Genomic DNA, 14,880 nt, shown 5'->3' with positions numbered 1-14,880 from the left:
ATTTTATGAATATAAAACACAAGTAAAAAAGAAATATTATATTATTTTGTTATATTAAAGATGTATTATACATCTTTACTAATAATAAAGCTGAAAGTCTCTCTGTCTGTCAGGATTTCTGTCCGGATCTCTGTCTGTCAGGATCTCTGTGACCCGCATAGCGCCTAGACCGTTCGGCCGATTTTCATGAAATTCGGCACAAAGTTAGTTTGTAGCATGGGAGTGTGCACCTCGAAGCGATTTTTCGAAAATTCGATGTGGTTTTTTTCTATTCCAATTTTAAGAACAAAATTATCATAAGATGGACAAGTAAATTACGAAATTATCATAACGAGGAAGCGTAACATGGGCACAAGCCAATTGGCGAGAAAATTCACCATACATTATTTGTAAAAAAAAAAGGCAAACCAAAAGATCTTTTAACTTTTCTATTATGGGCAAAGCCGTGCGGATACCACTAGTTATAAAATATAGTAAATAACTTTTTGGTTATTTTTAATAATTAATAAACAAAATTACTGTGATTAACTTACTACAGCAGACTCCCGATTATCCGCGGGGCGGATTATCCGCGAATCAATCAACAATCACGAACATGTATTTTCGCAGTAAAAAGCGAATACCAGTGGCTGTTTTTTTTTTTTGAAAAATTGTAAATTTACACTCAGTTGTTTTGCTTGATTGATTGATTTAATTTAATTTTATTATTTTTTTTTTTTTGTGCGTTCTTCATTGTACATACACTTGTTTGTTAAGTTTGGTTGTGCAAAAATACAAAACATTTGTACTGTACTCTATATATATTTTCACTGTTTGCAGAAAGTGTTATGCATCAATACAGTTAAGAATTTGAGATAGGACAATTTTTATTATCCGCGGCACTTGTGCCACCCAATTCCGCGGATAATCGGGAGTTTACTGTATTTACATTGAAAATACCATAGTTGAAAAAATAAATATGGAAAATATCAAAATATCATGATATTTTCAAAATAAATATAGGATATATATTGTGATATATATCAATATATATATCCGCAAACCCTGTATATTACAGGGTTTTTGATTTTTTTTTTTTAAGCAAAAAAGTTTTTGCTTTAAAAAAGTGGATTTTTTTAATTTAAATCAGATTTTTTTTTTTTTTTTAAATGTTCAAAAATTTGTAGATACTAATTACTTTACATTTATAAACATAATATATTTCATACGATAGATGAATCCATTCAACTTACTTTTTAAATTAAGATTAGTGCTCTAACTATTCAATAATACTTTAAGATTTATAAATATGTTATAATGCTTAGATAAGATGTGATTTTGTTTTATGCTTTGCTTAAAGATAAGGTTTCCATTATCATGTAGTTCCATTGTAGTAGATTCCATTATCATTTTTAGTGTAAAATAATATGTTGAACAATTACTTTTTTGAACTATATTAGTCATGGTGTATAAGAGAAACTTCAAATTTTTATTTTGTTTCAAACTGCAATTTTAGAGTAAAAGCAATAGAGTAAAAATCTGATACACACACAGAAATAGGGATCTATGTAGTTTTGCTTGTTCCAGTTAAGATAGTATAATGCAGTGTAGTTAAATTTAGAGCAATACATTCTAAAAATGCAAAATTAATTTATAAAAGTAAAATCAACTGATTTTAATTAATGATTGTTAAAAAATCACTTACTTCAAATCAATTAATTTAAATCTCAATGATTAAAAAAAAAATCACTTGATTTAAATCATGATTTTAATCACGATTTAAATCAACGAACCCTGGTATATTACACTAAAAAGATACAGTAAACTGATTAAAATAATACACATTACAAAACATACAAAAGCAAGAAATTACCACAGTTATTCCAGGTTCTCCAATTGGAAGAAATCCTTCTGTTTGTAAAACAGGTTCTCCAACGGAATTTTTTCCTTTCTTTGGTTTTTTAGGTTTGGGAGATTTCGGGGCCTTAGGGGATTTTGGTTTTTTTAGGCTTAGGCTCCTTTGGTGCTCGGCGCTTCATTTTAGGAGGAGGTTCATCATTAAAAGTCATCTCATATGGATCTAATACAGGCTCTGGCTTCTCTGGCAATAAAATTGGAGCCATCATTTCTTGGCCAGTTGTTGGATATTGACTATGCATTATATTTTCAGAATCAGCTGCCATCTGGAAACAAATTTATACAAATTACTTATATAGTAATGTAAAGATCAATAATAGTATTATTTAAATACTATGCATGAGTCACTAAATACTTACACTAAGAATTCTGTCACAAAACACACCAAAAAAAAACCTCCTCAAACCAAAAACCGAGCAAGTACAATAAAAGATAGTCATAAACAAACGTTTATGACAAAAGTAAAATTAAATTCACAAAAACCCCACATAATAAAGAAAATCTATCATAACATACCTGTTCTTGAGCCATTGGGTCAACAATGGCATTATTCATAGTGTTAAGATTCATATTTTGTTGAGGAGGAGGTACTACTTCCTGAATCATAGTTGATGTCGGAGGTTTGTAATGCATTGCATGTGGAGGCTGTATCAATGGCTGGTGAGAGTATGAAGAATTATTTCCTGAGTTATATAGCATTGGGTGCTGCGGATAATGTGGAGATATAGATGCATCTGTAACACTGTTATTTATAGGGTGGGCACTGGAAGTTTCTGGAGGATTTGGTTGTGCCTGTAGATAATGAAGTCTGTCTTGCAATGTTTTTATCTGAAAACAGAGAAACATTATAACATGACACTTGACAGGCTCAAAAGTGGAACTTCAGAGGTTGATCTAGTGAAAAAGTTTCATACTTGCTTAGTGCATAAAGGATTTACTTATCCTTCAAACTATAATCAAAGAATTTAAGCTCAATAGTAGTATCTCTTAGAAAATAACCAGATCATTCAATAGAAAATGTTGCCTTAGACATGAAATAATGTTAAACTCGCTAAAGCACAAATGTTTAAAGTCCTCTACCTCAAAACATTTATTCATTTTACAACTACATCATAAGTTCAACTAGGTGGCTCTACTCCATGGTTGGCATTTTCGGGCCCCAATTTCAGAGTCCCGAAATTTTCACAACTTTGGCGTAGTTTTTCTTCTTTTGAATATATAATTATGAAATGACTGTAGTCCCATATTATGCTCTGACCCTAATTACTGCTGCTACTACTACTTATCAAGGAAAATGTTGATAATTTCTGATTAAAATTTAGTTACTATATTTTTTGATTATTGTTGATTATTATAGTTACAGAACACAGTATATTCAAAAAATAAACGTTTTTCTACTTTTGAAATATAAGTGCGTACGTTTTATCATCAATTTATTATTCTACAATCTAGGTTTTTTTTTTTTTTTTTTTGTTAAAGTATTATGTGAAACATTTTTATACAGAAACTATTTTTTAAATTAAGATAATTTTCTTTGTAAATATTACACATTGAATAGCATTTTTTGATAGATAAATGGAACTGAAATTAGCTACATTGATTGTTATGTGAATTTCTTTCCTAACACTACTAACTCTTACATTTAAGGAAGTTTTAGTAATTACAATAATTGGTAAATTTACTTTTTTCTACATTTTTTTACATTAATTTTGCAAAGAAAAGTATTATCAAATACAGTGAACTCTCTCTAATCTGAACACTCATGGGAGTGAACAAAAGTGTTCAGATTATGAGGGTGTTCATTATAGAGGGAGACTGCAAAATATACATTATATATAGTCCAGTAGAAATAGTTTTAGGGGTCAAACAAATTGCAACAGAAATTATTCTTGTAGGAAATGGTAGGTAACATGCTCCTAATGAATGTACTGAAAATATACATCCCTACTGTTGGGACAAATATGTTTTTCTGCCGCCATTTAGAAAAATCATTAAAAAATTTTTTTAAACAATCAGTTGTGGGATCAAATGATAGAAGATTTCCAGCTAAAAAAGAATAAAATATGAGATATTAAAAGAGAAGTGAACATAATAAAAATATTCACCTGTACTATCACAAAAAATGGTGTTTTTAGCTGCCATCTTGAAAAGTCATTGAAAGAAATTTAAAAAAAAAAAAATCATGTGTGGTATCAAATGAAAGCAAATTTTAAGCTGAAAAGAAATATAGAATGAGATATTTAAAGTGATGTGAACATAGTAAAAATATACATCCATGATACTGCAAAAAAGTGATTTTTTTGGCCGCCATAATGAAAAATCATGAAACATTTCAAAAAATGTAAAAAAACCATAGGTGGTGTCAAATAAAAATAATTTCACACTGAAAAAGGATATTAATCAGATTTTTGAAGCAAAGTGTTCTTTGAGAGGAAATAGGTAGAAAATGGTAAAACAATTACAACATGCTTGATACAACAAAATGCTTACATGAATTTGTGTTCGTACTGCAAATGCTAATGCAAATGGAATTTTTTTAACGGAATGATGGATAGCAATTACAAAGTCACCGCAGAAAATTTTCTGATGTCATTTGAAGGAATATCCCCAAGATAGATTCACCGGCAAGGAATTAATGTTGAAGTGGAACTTCCCCACTTCTTTTTATTCACATTTTCCATAAATCAATTAAATTTTAGGAGAGAATTGAATAGACCATAATCAACACACACAAACTAATTTATTTTCTACACACTGACAAAGGTTACATGATGGGGAGCCAATTTGCCCTTTCCCCCGAATAGCGGTTAAAAATTATGCTATAAATGCTTTCCCCCTATTCGGTCAGGAGTTTTTCCACCCAAGCCTTCACGACTGTATAGAGCCAAATAAACTCAGGCGCTCTCATGCATTTGCGCAGTAGCCAATCGCGGAAAGCCCCATTAGACTAATTATGGAGATAACAATTACAGTGGAGCATCAAAAATCCGCACAAATTGGGAGAAGTGGTTGTGCAGATTTTTGATTTTGCGGATTTCAGGTCACTAAGGAAATAGGTGGGAGTTGTACCTTTAAATTGGAAAAATAAAAACAACAAGGAATAAAAATATAATAGTTACAGTTATTTACATTATTTAATATATACAAGTTTACAAATCATTAGCTATTTACATTTTGAAAACATTTCAGAAATTGTAGCTTGTTTCATATTTTTTGATAGTTTAAGCTTAAGTCTTTTTTGTATGTTGTACAGCATTAGGAGTTCTTGCTCCGACACAATATCTTGTTGTTTTAAAAATTCCACGTAGTATTCTCCTACCTGCACACCCTCCGAGATTAGAATTTTTTTAGATTCTGCCTCTCCTTCATCCTCATCATCTTCACTTTCCTCTGAGGGCTGTAGAACAATTTCACTATCACTAAGTTGATACTGAGTTTTCTGCTCATCTGGATTATCCAGCCACTCCAGGACTCTCTCTTTGTCCCATAGATCTTGATTGCACACAGCTTTGGAATACATAAGTAGCTTCTCTGCTGTCTCCTCAAAGGGATCATTTATTTATCCAGTGATTTAGAGCTTAACGGTACAAAATTCGATAGCGGCGGATTATTGCTCGAAAAAATAGCAGTTTTACGTTTGCAAAAATGATTTTCTGGCAAAATTAAGTTTTGGGGAAAATCGATGCGGATTTTGGATGTTGGCGGATTTCAGGGTGGCGGATTTTTGATGCTCCACTGTATATATAAATCATGAGATCCCTTTCAAACGTTACGCAATATAGCCGTGTGGAGCATATAATTTCTTGCAATTAACAATGAAACAACTGAAATTAAACCAAGTAGTAATGATGAGTAACATGAGTACTGAAAAAAGGACTGTCATTGCTGGTGAGACTCACTACATAAATTCACCTAATTGAACATATTGGCTATTGAAAGAAAAATTATCGATTCCCATGCAAATCGTTCTGTGCACGTCAGCTGGGTGCGGGCTGACGTGATTGACGTCATCGCCAATCGGCGATCGGCATGTTCCGAGTTGGCGTGTATAAGACACATGGTGTTTGGAAGAAGTGTGCATAACTACCAAGTTGATAGATGAGATCATTTTTCTTTTTGTTTTAGGCGATTCTTTATTTACTTTATTATCTTGTAATTTATCTATTCAACTTTTGAATGAATTCTTTAACATACGTTATAAAGATAACTAAAAAATGCATCTTTTCATAGCTAGAGTTAAATTAGTAGTGAAGAAATTGAATGATGCAGGCCATAGTTTAGATTCGCTTTTTCAAGGTTTCCAAGTTATTCGGCATCTACCGCCGGAATATACCGGTATAATCCAACTAACTTACCGTTGGAATGATGAAGATTTTGACATCCACAAGATTGCCAAGGAGCTGGTGAAAGAAGAAAGTAGATTAAAACAGGTAAAAGCTGACAATGATAAACCTGAGGTGAGTGCCTTCAATATCACTAATAGAAACAAGAAGACAGGAAAAGTAATCAAAAAAAAGGAAATACTAAATTTGTTAAAAATACGAAGGATAGAAAGTTAATAGGACCGTGTCATAGATGTCATCAGTACAGACATTTGGTCTCGCAATGTAAAAGTAATAATGTAAATAATTTTTCGAACTTTAATGATAAATATTTGATGTTAGTTGAGAGTTACATTTCGACCTCTGAATCAGGAGCCGCTAAAGATTAACAAAAATCAGTTTCACTGGATTTTTGATTGTGCTGAAACAACGAATTTTTGTAATAACAAGAGCTTAATGAAAATTTTCGAAGAAATTTCCGACGTAAATATGGCTTTGGCAGTGGGAAATGCCAATAGTAAAGTTTTGGGAAGAGGAATTGTAAAATTTGCCGCAAAAATGAACGGGTAAGTTAATCTGATAGAGTTAACAAACGTATTACACAACCCAAACATGAGAAGAAATTTAATCACTGGTGCATGTTTAGAAGCAGCCGGTGCACATTTTGTTGGAAGGAAAAGGAAAAACTTGCATGTTCTTTAATAATTGGTGAAAGCTATTTTATGCACGTAGAGAAGAGGGTTTATACTATGTAGAACCGTTTGAGTACTATACTGCAGAAAATAAACGAGCAGAAAGCAGATTTCACGTAAATGCCGGTACTGTTAAACAAATGCAAATTGTAGAAAATAAACAAGCGGAAGTCTCGTTTCACGTAAATACTGGAACTGTTAATCAAACTCAACTCTAACCTTTGGTATAGGAGATTTTGTCATATAAATTACGATTACATCCAAAATACTAGTAGAAATCAAAGTGTGAATTGTTTTCCAAAAATAGAAAAACCAGACGAAAAATGTAAAGTTTGTATTCTAGCTAAGTCAACTCGGATTTCTTTTAAATCAAATCCTAAAACCTCAAATTCTGCACTACACTTAGTTTTTATGGATGTTTGCGGTTCTCGACCATCGCCATCAAAAAGTGATAGTAGATATTTTCTTCTGATAATTGAAAATTTTAGTTGTTTTGTGACTTTTTACACTTTAAAACGAAAAGATGAAGTTTTAAGCAAATTCATCCATTATCATAAGAAAATGGAAAGAATAACGGGAAACAAACTAGTTAGCATTTGTACAGACAAAGAGGGCGAATTTCGCAAGGAAGAGTTTGAACGGTATTTGAGTTCTTACAGTATTCAAACCCAAAGAACAAATGTTTATATATCAGAGGAAAACTGGATTTGTAAACATTTCAACAAGACAGCTTTAGACGGGATAAAAACAATGCTAAAAGACGCGAAAATGAACAATGAATGGTGGCCGGAAGCGTTATGCTGTTTCACTTTCACTTGGAATCGAATTTACCATTAAACAACCAACCCTTCAAAACCCATTTTGAAATGTTTTTCAGAAGAAAAATTCTCGGTAGTATTTCTAAAATGCTTTCGGAAGAAAAGCTTTCCTTAATGTTCCAAAACAGAGAAATAAATTTGAAATGTGTGCAATAGAGGGAATAATGATCGGATATGCGTTAAATACCAGGGGATATAGAATTTGGTTAATTAACAAGCAAAAAGTAATTGAAACTTGTAATGTTAAGTTCAATGAAAATAAGAATGCAGTGGAAGAAGTCCTGGACCCGATAGAAAAACCAAAAAAAAGAATTCAATACTCGGAATTCCATTACGAATCAGATGAGAAAGAAAGCATGCAAAATCGCGATGAAGGTCGAACTCCTAGTGAAGAATCAACTGAGAAAGTTTACAAAGAAGGAAAGGGATCTGAATTTGCGAAAAGCGCATCAGAATTAACTTGTGTTATAAATGCAGTGCCGAGACCAGACTTTGAAAAACAGCTGTTTGATTTTAGCAGAAAGAATGTTTTTTCAGGAAAAAGATTAAATTTGCAAATGATACAGAACGCGAAACTGAAAAAAATGAAGCAAACATTGTTGAGGTGAAAATTCTGACAAGTTTCAAGGACGCTATAGAATCCGAAAATGCTCAAAATTGGATCGAATCCATGAACAACGAGTTAAATACAATGAAAGAAAGAGTTTTGAGTTAATTGAGAAACCGCCGTACAAAACTGTCCTAGGAAATAGATGGGTGTACAGCGTAAAAAGGGATGTAAATAATCAAATTTCAAGATTCAAATCTAGGTTGGTAATTTTAGGCTGCCAACAAAGAAGAGAAGATTTTAACGCTATTTTCTGCCCAGTAGTCAATTTCTCAATTATTAGACTATTTTTTTGTATTTTGGTTTGTTTTTATAGTTGGAAAAATTGTCAATTAGACATCGAAAAGGCTTATTTATATGGCGAATTAAAATAAAGTATTTACATGCACCAACACGCAGGTTTTTGTAAAAATAATAGTAAAGTTTGTCTTCTGAAAAAGTCAATCTACGGATTACATCAAAGCGGAAGAAACTGATACATAGAAATAGAGAAAGCATTAAAAAATATTAATTTCATTAAAGTAGAATGGTGTAATTGCGTTTTTAAAGGACGAAATACCATCCTATTACTCTACGTAGATGACATCGTAATATTCGGAAAAGAAAATCAGTATATAGATGAGGTTATAAAAAGTTTGCAAAAAATTTTCGATCTGAAAGTCCTCGGAGAAACGAGAAAATTGGTTGGGATCGAATTTTGTCAATATCATAAAAATTTGTGTTTGCATCAACAAAGTTAACAGAGAAATTTGTGAAAAGTTTAAATATAAAATCCCAATAACTTCTTTACCCATAGTAAAATGAACTGTCATTTCAAAATTAGACTGCCCATGTTCAAAATTTGAAATAGAAGAAATGGAAAGAAGTCCTTATCGAAGTTTGCTCGGGAGTTTAGCATTTTTTGCAAACCAAACTCGCCCCGATATAACCTACGCAGTAAATGTTTTATCACAAGTGCAGGAAAATCCCGGAATTAAACACTGGGAAATACTACTTAAGCTTCTAGGTTACGTTAGGTCTACCAAAGAATATAAGCTGAACTTGTCCAAAGTGCAAAACATTGAAATGAAAAGTTTTTCAGATGCAGACTACGCTGCAAGTAAGGACGACAGAGTTTCATTGGTAGGAATGATAATTTTTATCAAGGAAGTTCCTATTGTGTGGAAAACAACGAAGCAAAAATGCGTGAGTCTGGGAAACCAAATATAAAATGAAATCCCAATTGAATCTGAATATATCGCACCAGCTGACGCGACGAAAGAGTCTGTGTGGCTGAAAAATGTACTAGCAGATAAAAATTTGAACTTCAATCTTGGAGATTGTACTTTATTTTGCAACAACAAATCGGCAATTGATTTCACGAAATCAAGTGTAGAAAATGCACGAACGAAACATATAGAAATTAGATATCATTTCATTTGCAATTTAGTCAATGATGAAATTTTTAGTTTGAAATTTTTTTCTGGGAAAGAAAATGTTGCAGATTTGTTTACGAAGCCACCACTAGATAGGAGTTAAAAGAAATTTTGTGATGAAGTGTTTGTTTGAATGTGTTTTCATTTGGAAAGAATGAATTTTCCAGACTTTAAGTTTAGACCAGCGAAGTGCTGTGTGTGTAGATGCATCGACTTTGAACTTTTTGACTTTATTTCAAAGTGACCTTTTGGAATTTTAGTTATGCTGAACTCCCCCCTTCCCCCTTATTAGATTTTCTTCAAATTTAAATTTTTTTTTTATTTAGTACTTGTGATATTTATGTATTGTGCTTTTGAAATGTTAGTTACATTTGCAATTGATTTTCTTTTTTTGTTGTGAAATTGATAGTATATTTGAAGAGTGATTTGCATGGGAAGGAGGCCGATGTTGGCTATTGAAAGAAAAATTATGGATTCCCATGCAAATCCTTCTGGGCACGTCGGCTGGGTGCAGGCTGGCGAGATCCACCTCATCTCCAATCGGCACGTGCCGAGTCGGTATGTATAAGACACATGGTTTTTGGAAGGAATGTGGATGACTATCAAGTTGATAGATGAGATCTTTCTTTTTGTTTTAGGTGATTCTGTTTTTACTTTATTATCTTGTAAATAGTTATGCTTGCTTGAGTGTTCACATATACGACGAGTTTCTTAAAATTAGTTTTTCTCAAAAACAATTGCTACATGGATTTAGAACGTTGGGAAAGTTCAGAAAAAGAATTTTTTTTCCAACAGAACACAGAGGATGCTTGCATGTATCTCCTTAGACAATGATGCTCAAGATGCTAGTGGATTTTTAAATCACGAATTATCTACTATGCCAACTGCACTAACTGACCATAGTACTCATTCAAATGAGAAAAACGGATAAATCTTCATTGTCATAGTCATTAGTTAACTTGAATGATGATGGAATGTTAATACAATATCACCAGAGTACTTCCTACTATCTTGATGGTGGCGCATTGGTTCATCAGATACCATGATCCACATCTAAAATACTTGGAAATACAACACATATAAAAACAACAGATGTGGAAAAGAGACTGTAGTATTCAATGGGTATAAGAAACCAAATATAAAAGACATGGATGTGCATAAACCAGTCACCAGGTGAAGTAGTATTTGATGAAAATTCAGCTATAATTATTCCGAAAAAATTTTCTTTCCAATTCTGTAAACAAACAACGTCTTGTCAACATACGGCAGGAGTCTGTCCAGGGTTTTTCACAGGGAATGTTTTTTGTGAAAAATCAAATAATTTTAAGAAAAAATAATTTTGTGAAAAGTCAAATAATTTTGCAAATAATAATAATAATAATAAAATTTTAAAAAATATATTTTTGTTAAAATGAAATTTTAGAATTTAGAGGTGGCACAAACTGCATCATTTAAACTTAAAGTTGAGTGTTTTCCTCTTCTATGTTGAGAATATCATTCAGGGGTGTTTTAATAGTATTTGGCGCGGGGAGGGGGGATGCATCGCTCTCTCAAGTATCAATATTTTTCTACCATTCTATATTAAGTTATACTAGAAATATTTCGGTACAGTATTTAAAATAATTGTAACAAAAAAAAAAGAAAATTCAGACAAGGGTTCAGCATTTAACTTTTTGACCCAAGACACTTAAAACACAGAATTTTGTTTAAAACTTATTAATTCCGTGATTTTAACAAAAATAAAAAGAGGTTTATTTGTTTATCTCTTAACAAAGCATACTAAACATTAAAAATTCAGAAAATAGGATTCCCATAGCGGATGCAAAGCGATCGCAATGCTCAAAGTGAAGGTATCAAAAGTATAAAAGCAGCTTGTAAAAAATTTTTGGTAAAATTATTTTAAAATTGCATTTTAGAATCAGATGATAAACATTTCATTAATATCTGTGGACATAGTTGAAAAAAAAAACATCGATTCTGTATTTTAATTTTTGACTCATAAAAGAAAGTGGAATTTTGCTTCAAAAACTTGAAATGAGAGTTCTAACAAAAAAAAAAAAAAAAACTTTTAATTTATTTGCATCCTAATAAACGGAAGTTAGCTTGAAAAAAGAACAAAATATGATTCTGATTCTCATATTGGATGTTAAAAGATTGCATTTTTCAAAATGTAGACATCTAAAGAAAAATATATTATTATTATTATTATTGTTTATTAAATCATGAGTGGAGAGAGAAGTGCATACCAATGCCTTTTCAGAAAAGTTTACAACAACACTGCTGCTAATTAGATGTGATAAAACAAACAAAATTATTTAAAACCAAACTTATTTTCAGCTGTTAATTTCTTTCCAAGAAACAAACAAAAAGTATTAGGTATATTTATTTGGTAGTAGCAATTATTTATCGCTTGCAGGAGCATCACAAGAATGCAGATTTTTTTTTTCTTTGCAAAATTAGCAGATTTTGTATAAGCTGATCCCTCGAATTTGACTTTAAAAAAGGTTCCAAAAATTATTGGTTTTATACACAGAAATATGTGTTATTTTGCTCTCAGATTTGCTCTTTCAATAAACAATTTGTGATAAACAATTTGTGAAAGATTCGTTCTTGTTTATCAGAATTTTGTGAATCGGATTTTTGTGAAGGGTCCGTTAATGGACCCAAATATCCTCTGGCCAGACCCCTGTACTGGCAAGTTGTTTTCAAAGGAGAGGTCATTCTGTGATTTGCAAAATGCATCGAAATATCATCTATATTGAGTTCATTTGCAGGGCTTGATTTGGAAAAACCTTGAGTTACAAACTATCGATCCCATACTTTGAAGACGGCAGTTGGCAGATGGAGAATTTCAGCCAATATCCAGAACTGAACCCAGCACAAAATCAACTCTTAAATATAATTAAATATAGTTGCCAAAATAGACTAGAAGAATTACGTAACACTACAAAATGTATATGTCATCCAAGTGGACTTCCATACTCAGTAATTTGTAAAAACTGTTGTTCAAATAACTGCACCAAACACAGGAAACATTTTGAATTTGGATGAAGATGTTAAGATGAGATTTCATATTGGTGATGTAAATATTTTATTTCATGAAACTCCTTTAAATTCATAATGTTTTTTTCTTCCTACTTTTTTTTTGAGCAATCACGATTGCAAATTGTTTTCATTTGACCGTCCTTGATGTTTGGTTCCTTTTCCAACCCCTACCGTCCTCTGCAGGCGCAGCGCTCTGGTCCTGAGCAATCCACTTCTCCTGGTCGGTAGTGTCTATAACCTACACACACGCACGCACATACGTCTTTACACACATACATTACACACACGTCAACATGCATATAAACAGGTCTACCAACACACATGAGCCTACACATGCACAACTATACACACATAACCACCTAAGAGGAGGGGCAGGCTTGGAGGGACAGAAGTCGTTTCTAGAAACAAGTGAGTAAGGTAGTAACCAATGAGTAGGGTCCTGTCGCAACCAGGGCTGTGGAGTCGAAGTCGGAGTCGAAGAGTCGGAGTCGGACTGATTTTGGAATAAAGGAGTCGGAGTCGTTGGAAAACATGCCGACTCCGACTTCGGGCTTCTTTTTTTCTTTCCTTTTCACTGACTCTCCTTGCATTTTTTAAAAATTGATTACCAATTGGTTCGATTACATGTATAAAAAGATACTAATGAGAAAATAACTGCCATTATGGCAATCAGCTAGCTTGAATGCTTACCGAACTTTCTGTAGCCGTCCCCTAGTTTGCTTGCTTTTTAACTTAACTAATAGCAACTGTCAGCAAACGGTTTTGTTGAATAACATTTTCAAGTAATCACTTTCAAATAAAAATAGAAATATAGTGTTTTGTTCTATCTCAGTTTAAAATAGTAAAAGAAACGTAACAAATTAGTAAGTCGACGCCTGTAGCTAAGGTTGAAACGTTTAAGTGTGATCGGCAAATTCAAAGACATTCTGGCTCGAAAGCACGAATCCAAAAGATTCGATGAAATAATCTAATGTTTTTTTCTTTATTAAGACTATTTCTGTAAGCTTGGTTCTCACTAAAAAGTATGTAACAAAATAAGCGTAAAAAATTTCTTGATTACAACACTCAAGAATTGCAGTTAATCTTAAAATCTTCATATTTAGGTTAATTCTAAAGCAGCCAATAAAATTTAAATTAAAAATTTAGCGAAGAAGAAATATAGGTATAGTAAAAGCTATTCGTACAAATTTGTATACCGCCGCGTTTTGTGTAAAATTAGCTCCTGACGCATATGTGCCCTATTTTCGTTGAAATTTTATTGATGAAATATAATTTAAAATATATTCGTGAAAATTTTCAGAATTAAAGTATTTATATTTTTTATAAACTCTGAAATTAACTTTGGGTGTCATCTACTAGATGGATGTCACCAGGGGCAAACCACTCCCTCTCAAGAACTTGGATTTAGAAAAAAAGTTTTTTTTCTCTCAAGTTACAGCTTTCAAAAATTGAAAGCACACGATTTGTTCAATATATATTTGTTAAACATTAAAGGGGGGCAAATTACAGATAATCATTTTCAAAATTTTTAAAAGGGATTTTTAAGTCATCTCACTTTTTAACTCGTAACTATTGGAAAGTTTGATTTTTAAATTGAATTTCTAACGTTGTATGACGTCTTAGGTTTACAATAAAAAACAAAATGCTAAATTTTCATAAAAAGGAATTAATATTTCAATCTCTGTTAAGAGGTTTTCCCCCTTCCCTTGAATGGAGAGAGGGAGTTTAAAAAATACAATTAAAAAAATTTTAAAAAAATCCGGAGTCGGAGTTGGACGTTTCAAAATCCAGAAGTCGGAGTCGGCCACTTTCCTTCCGACTCCGCAGCCCTGGTCGCAACTCATGATTGCGCGACTTTTTTGAAAAAATGTACTCGGACGCAAAGTAATCCACAGTTCTTTAACCGCTTCGATTAATAAATAATGTTTTTAACATAACAAGAGACTTCAGGGTTTTGACTCCTATTTCATTATTGCCTTTACTCAGTCTAAATAAAAATCATTTTCTCTTTGAGCATGAAATTTTCTTTCATTTGATCCCTTACATGATGTTTTTTAATTCTGAAAATTTTCCATGATTTTTCAA

General features: G+C 32.1%; 1 protein-coding gene across 1 annotated transcript in view; it reads right to left on the bottom strand.

Moving 5' to 3' along the window:
• The window catches only part of LOC129230479 (chromodomain-helicase-DNA-binding protein 7-like), a 171,608-nt gene that overhangs the window by 137,177 nt on the left and 19,551 nt on the right, over positions 1-14,880 (bottom strand). Inside the window, 5 exon segments of the mRNA XM_054864881.1 lie at positions 1,853-1,979; positions 1,981-2,162; positions 2,413-2,724; positions 5,216-5,403; positions 10,743-10,803. Of these exon segments, the coding sequence (XP_054720856.1) occupies positions 1,853-1,979; positions 1,981-2,162; positions 2,413-2,724; positions 5,216-5,403; positions 10,743-10,803 (870 nt within the window).

The sequence above is a fragment of the Uloborus diversus genome, chromosome 9 (assembly GCF_026930045.1).
Source record: "Uloborus diversus isolate 005 chromosome 9, Udiv.v.3.1, whole genome shotgun sequence".
In the NCBI taxonomy this organism is placed as follows: domain Eukaryota; kingdom Metazoa; phylum Arthropoda; class Arachnida; order Araneae; family Uloboridae; genus Uloborus; species Uloborus diversus.
Note: the sequence above shows the minus strand (reverse complement) of the source record. Positions and strands in the feature narration are given on the sequence as shown.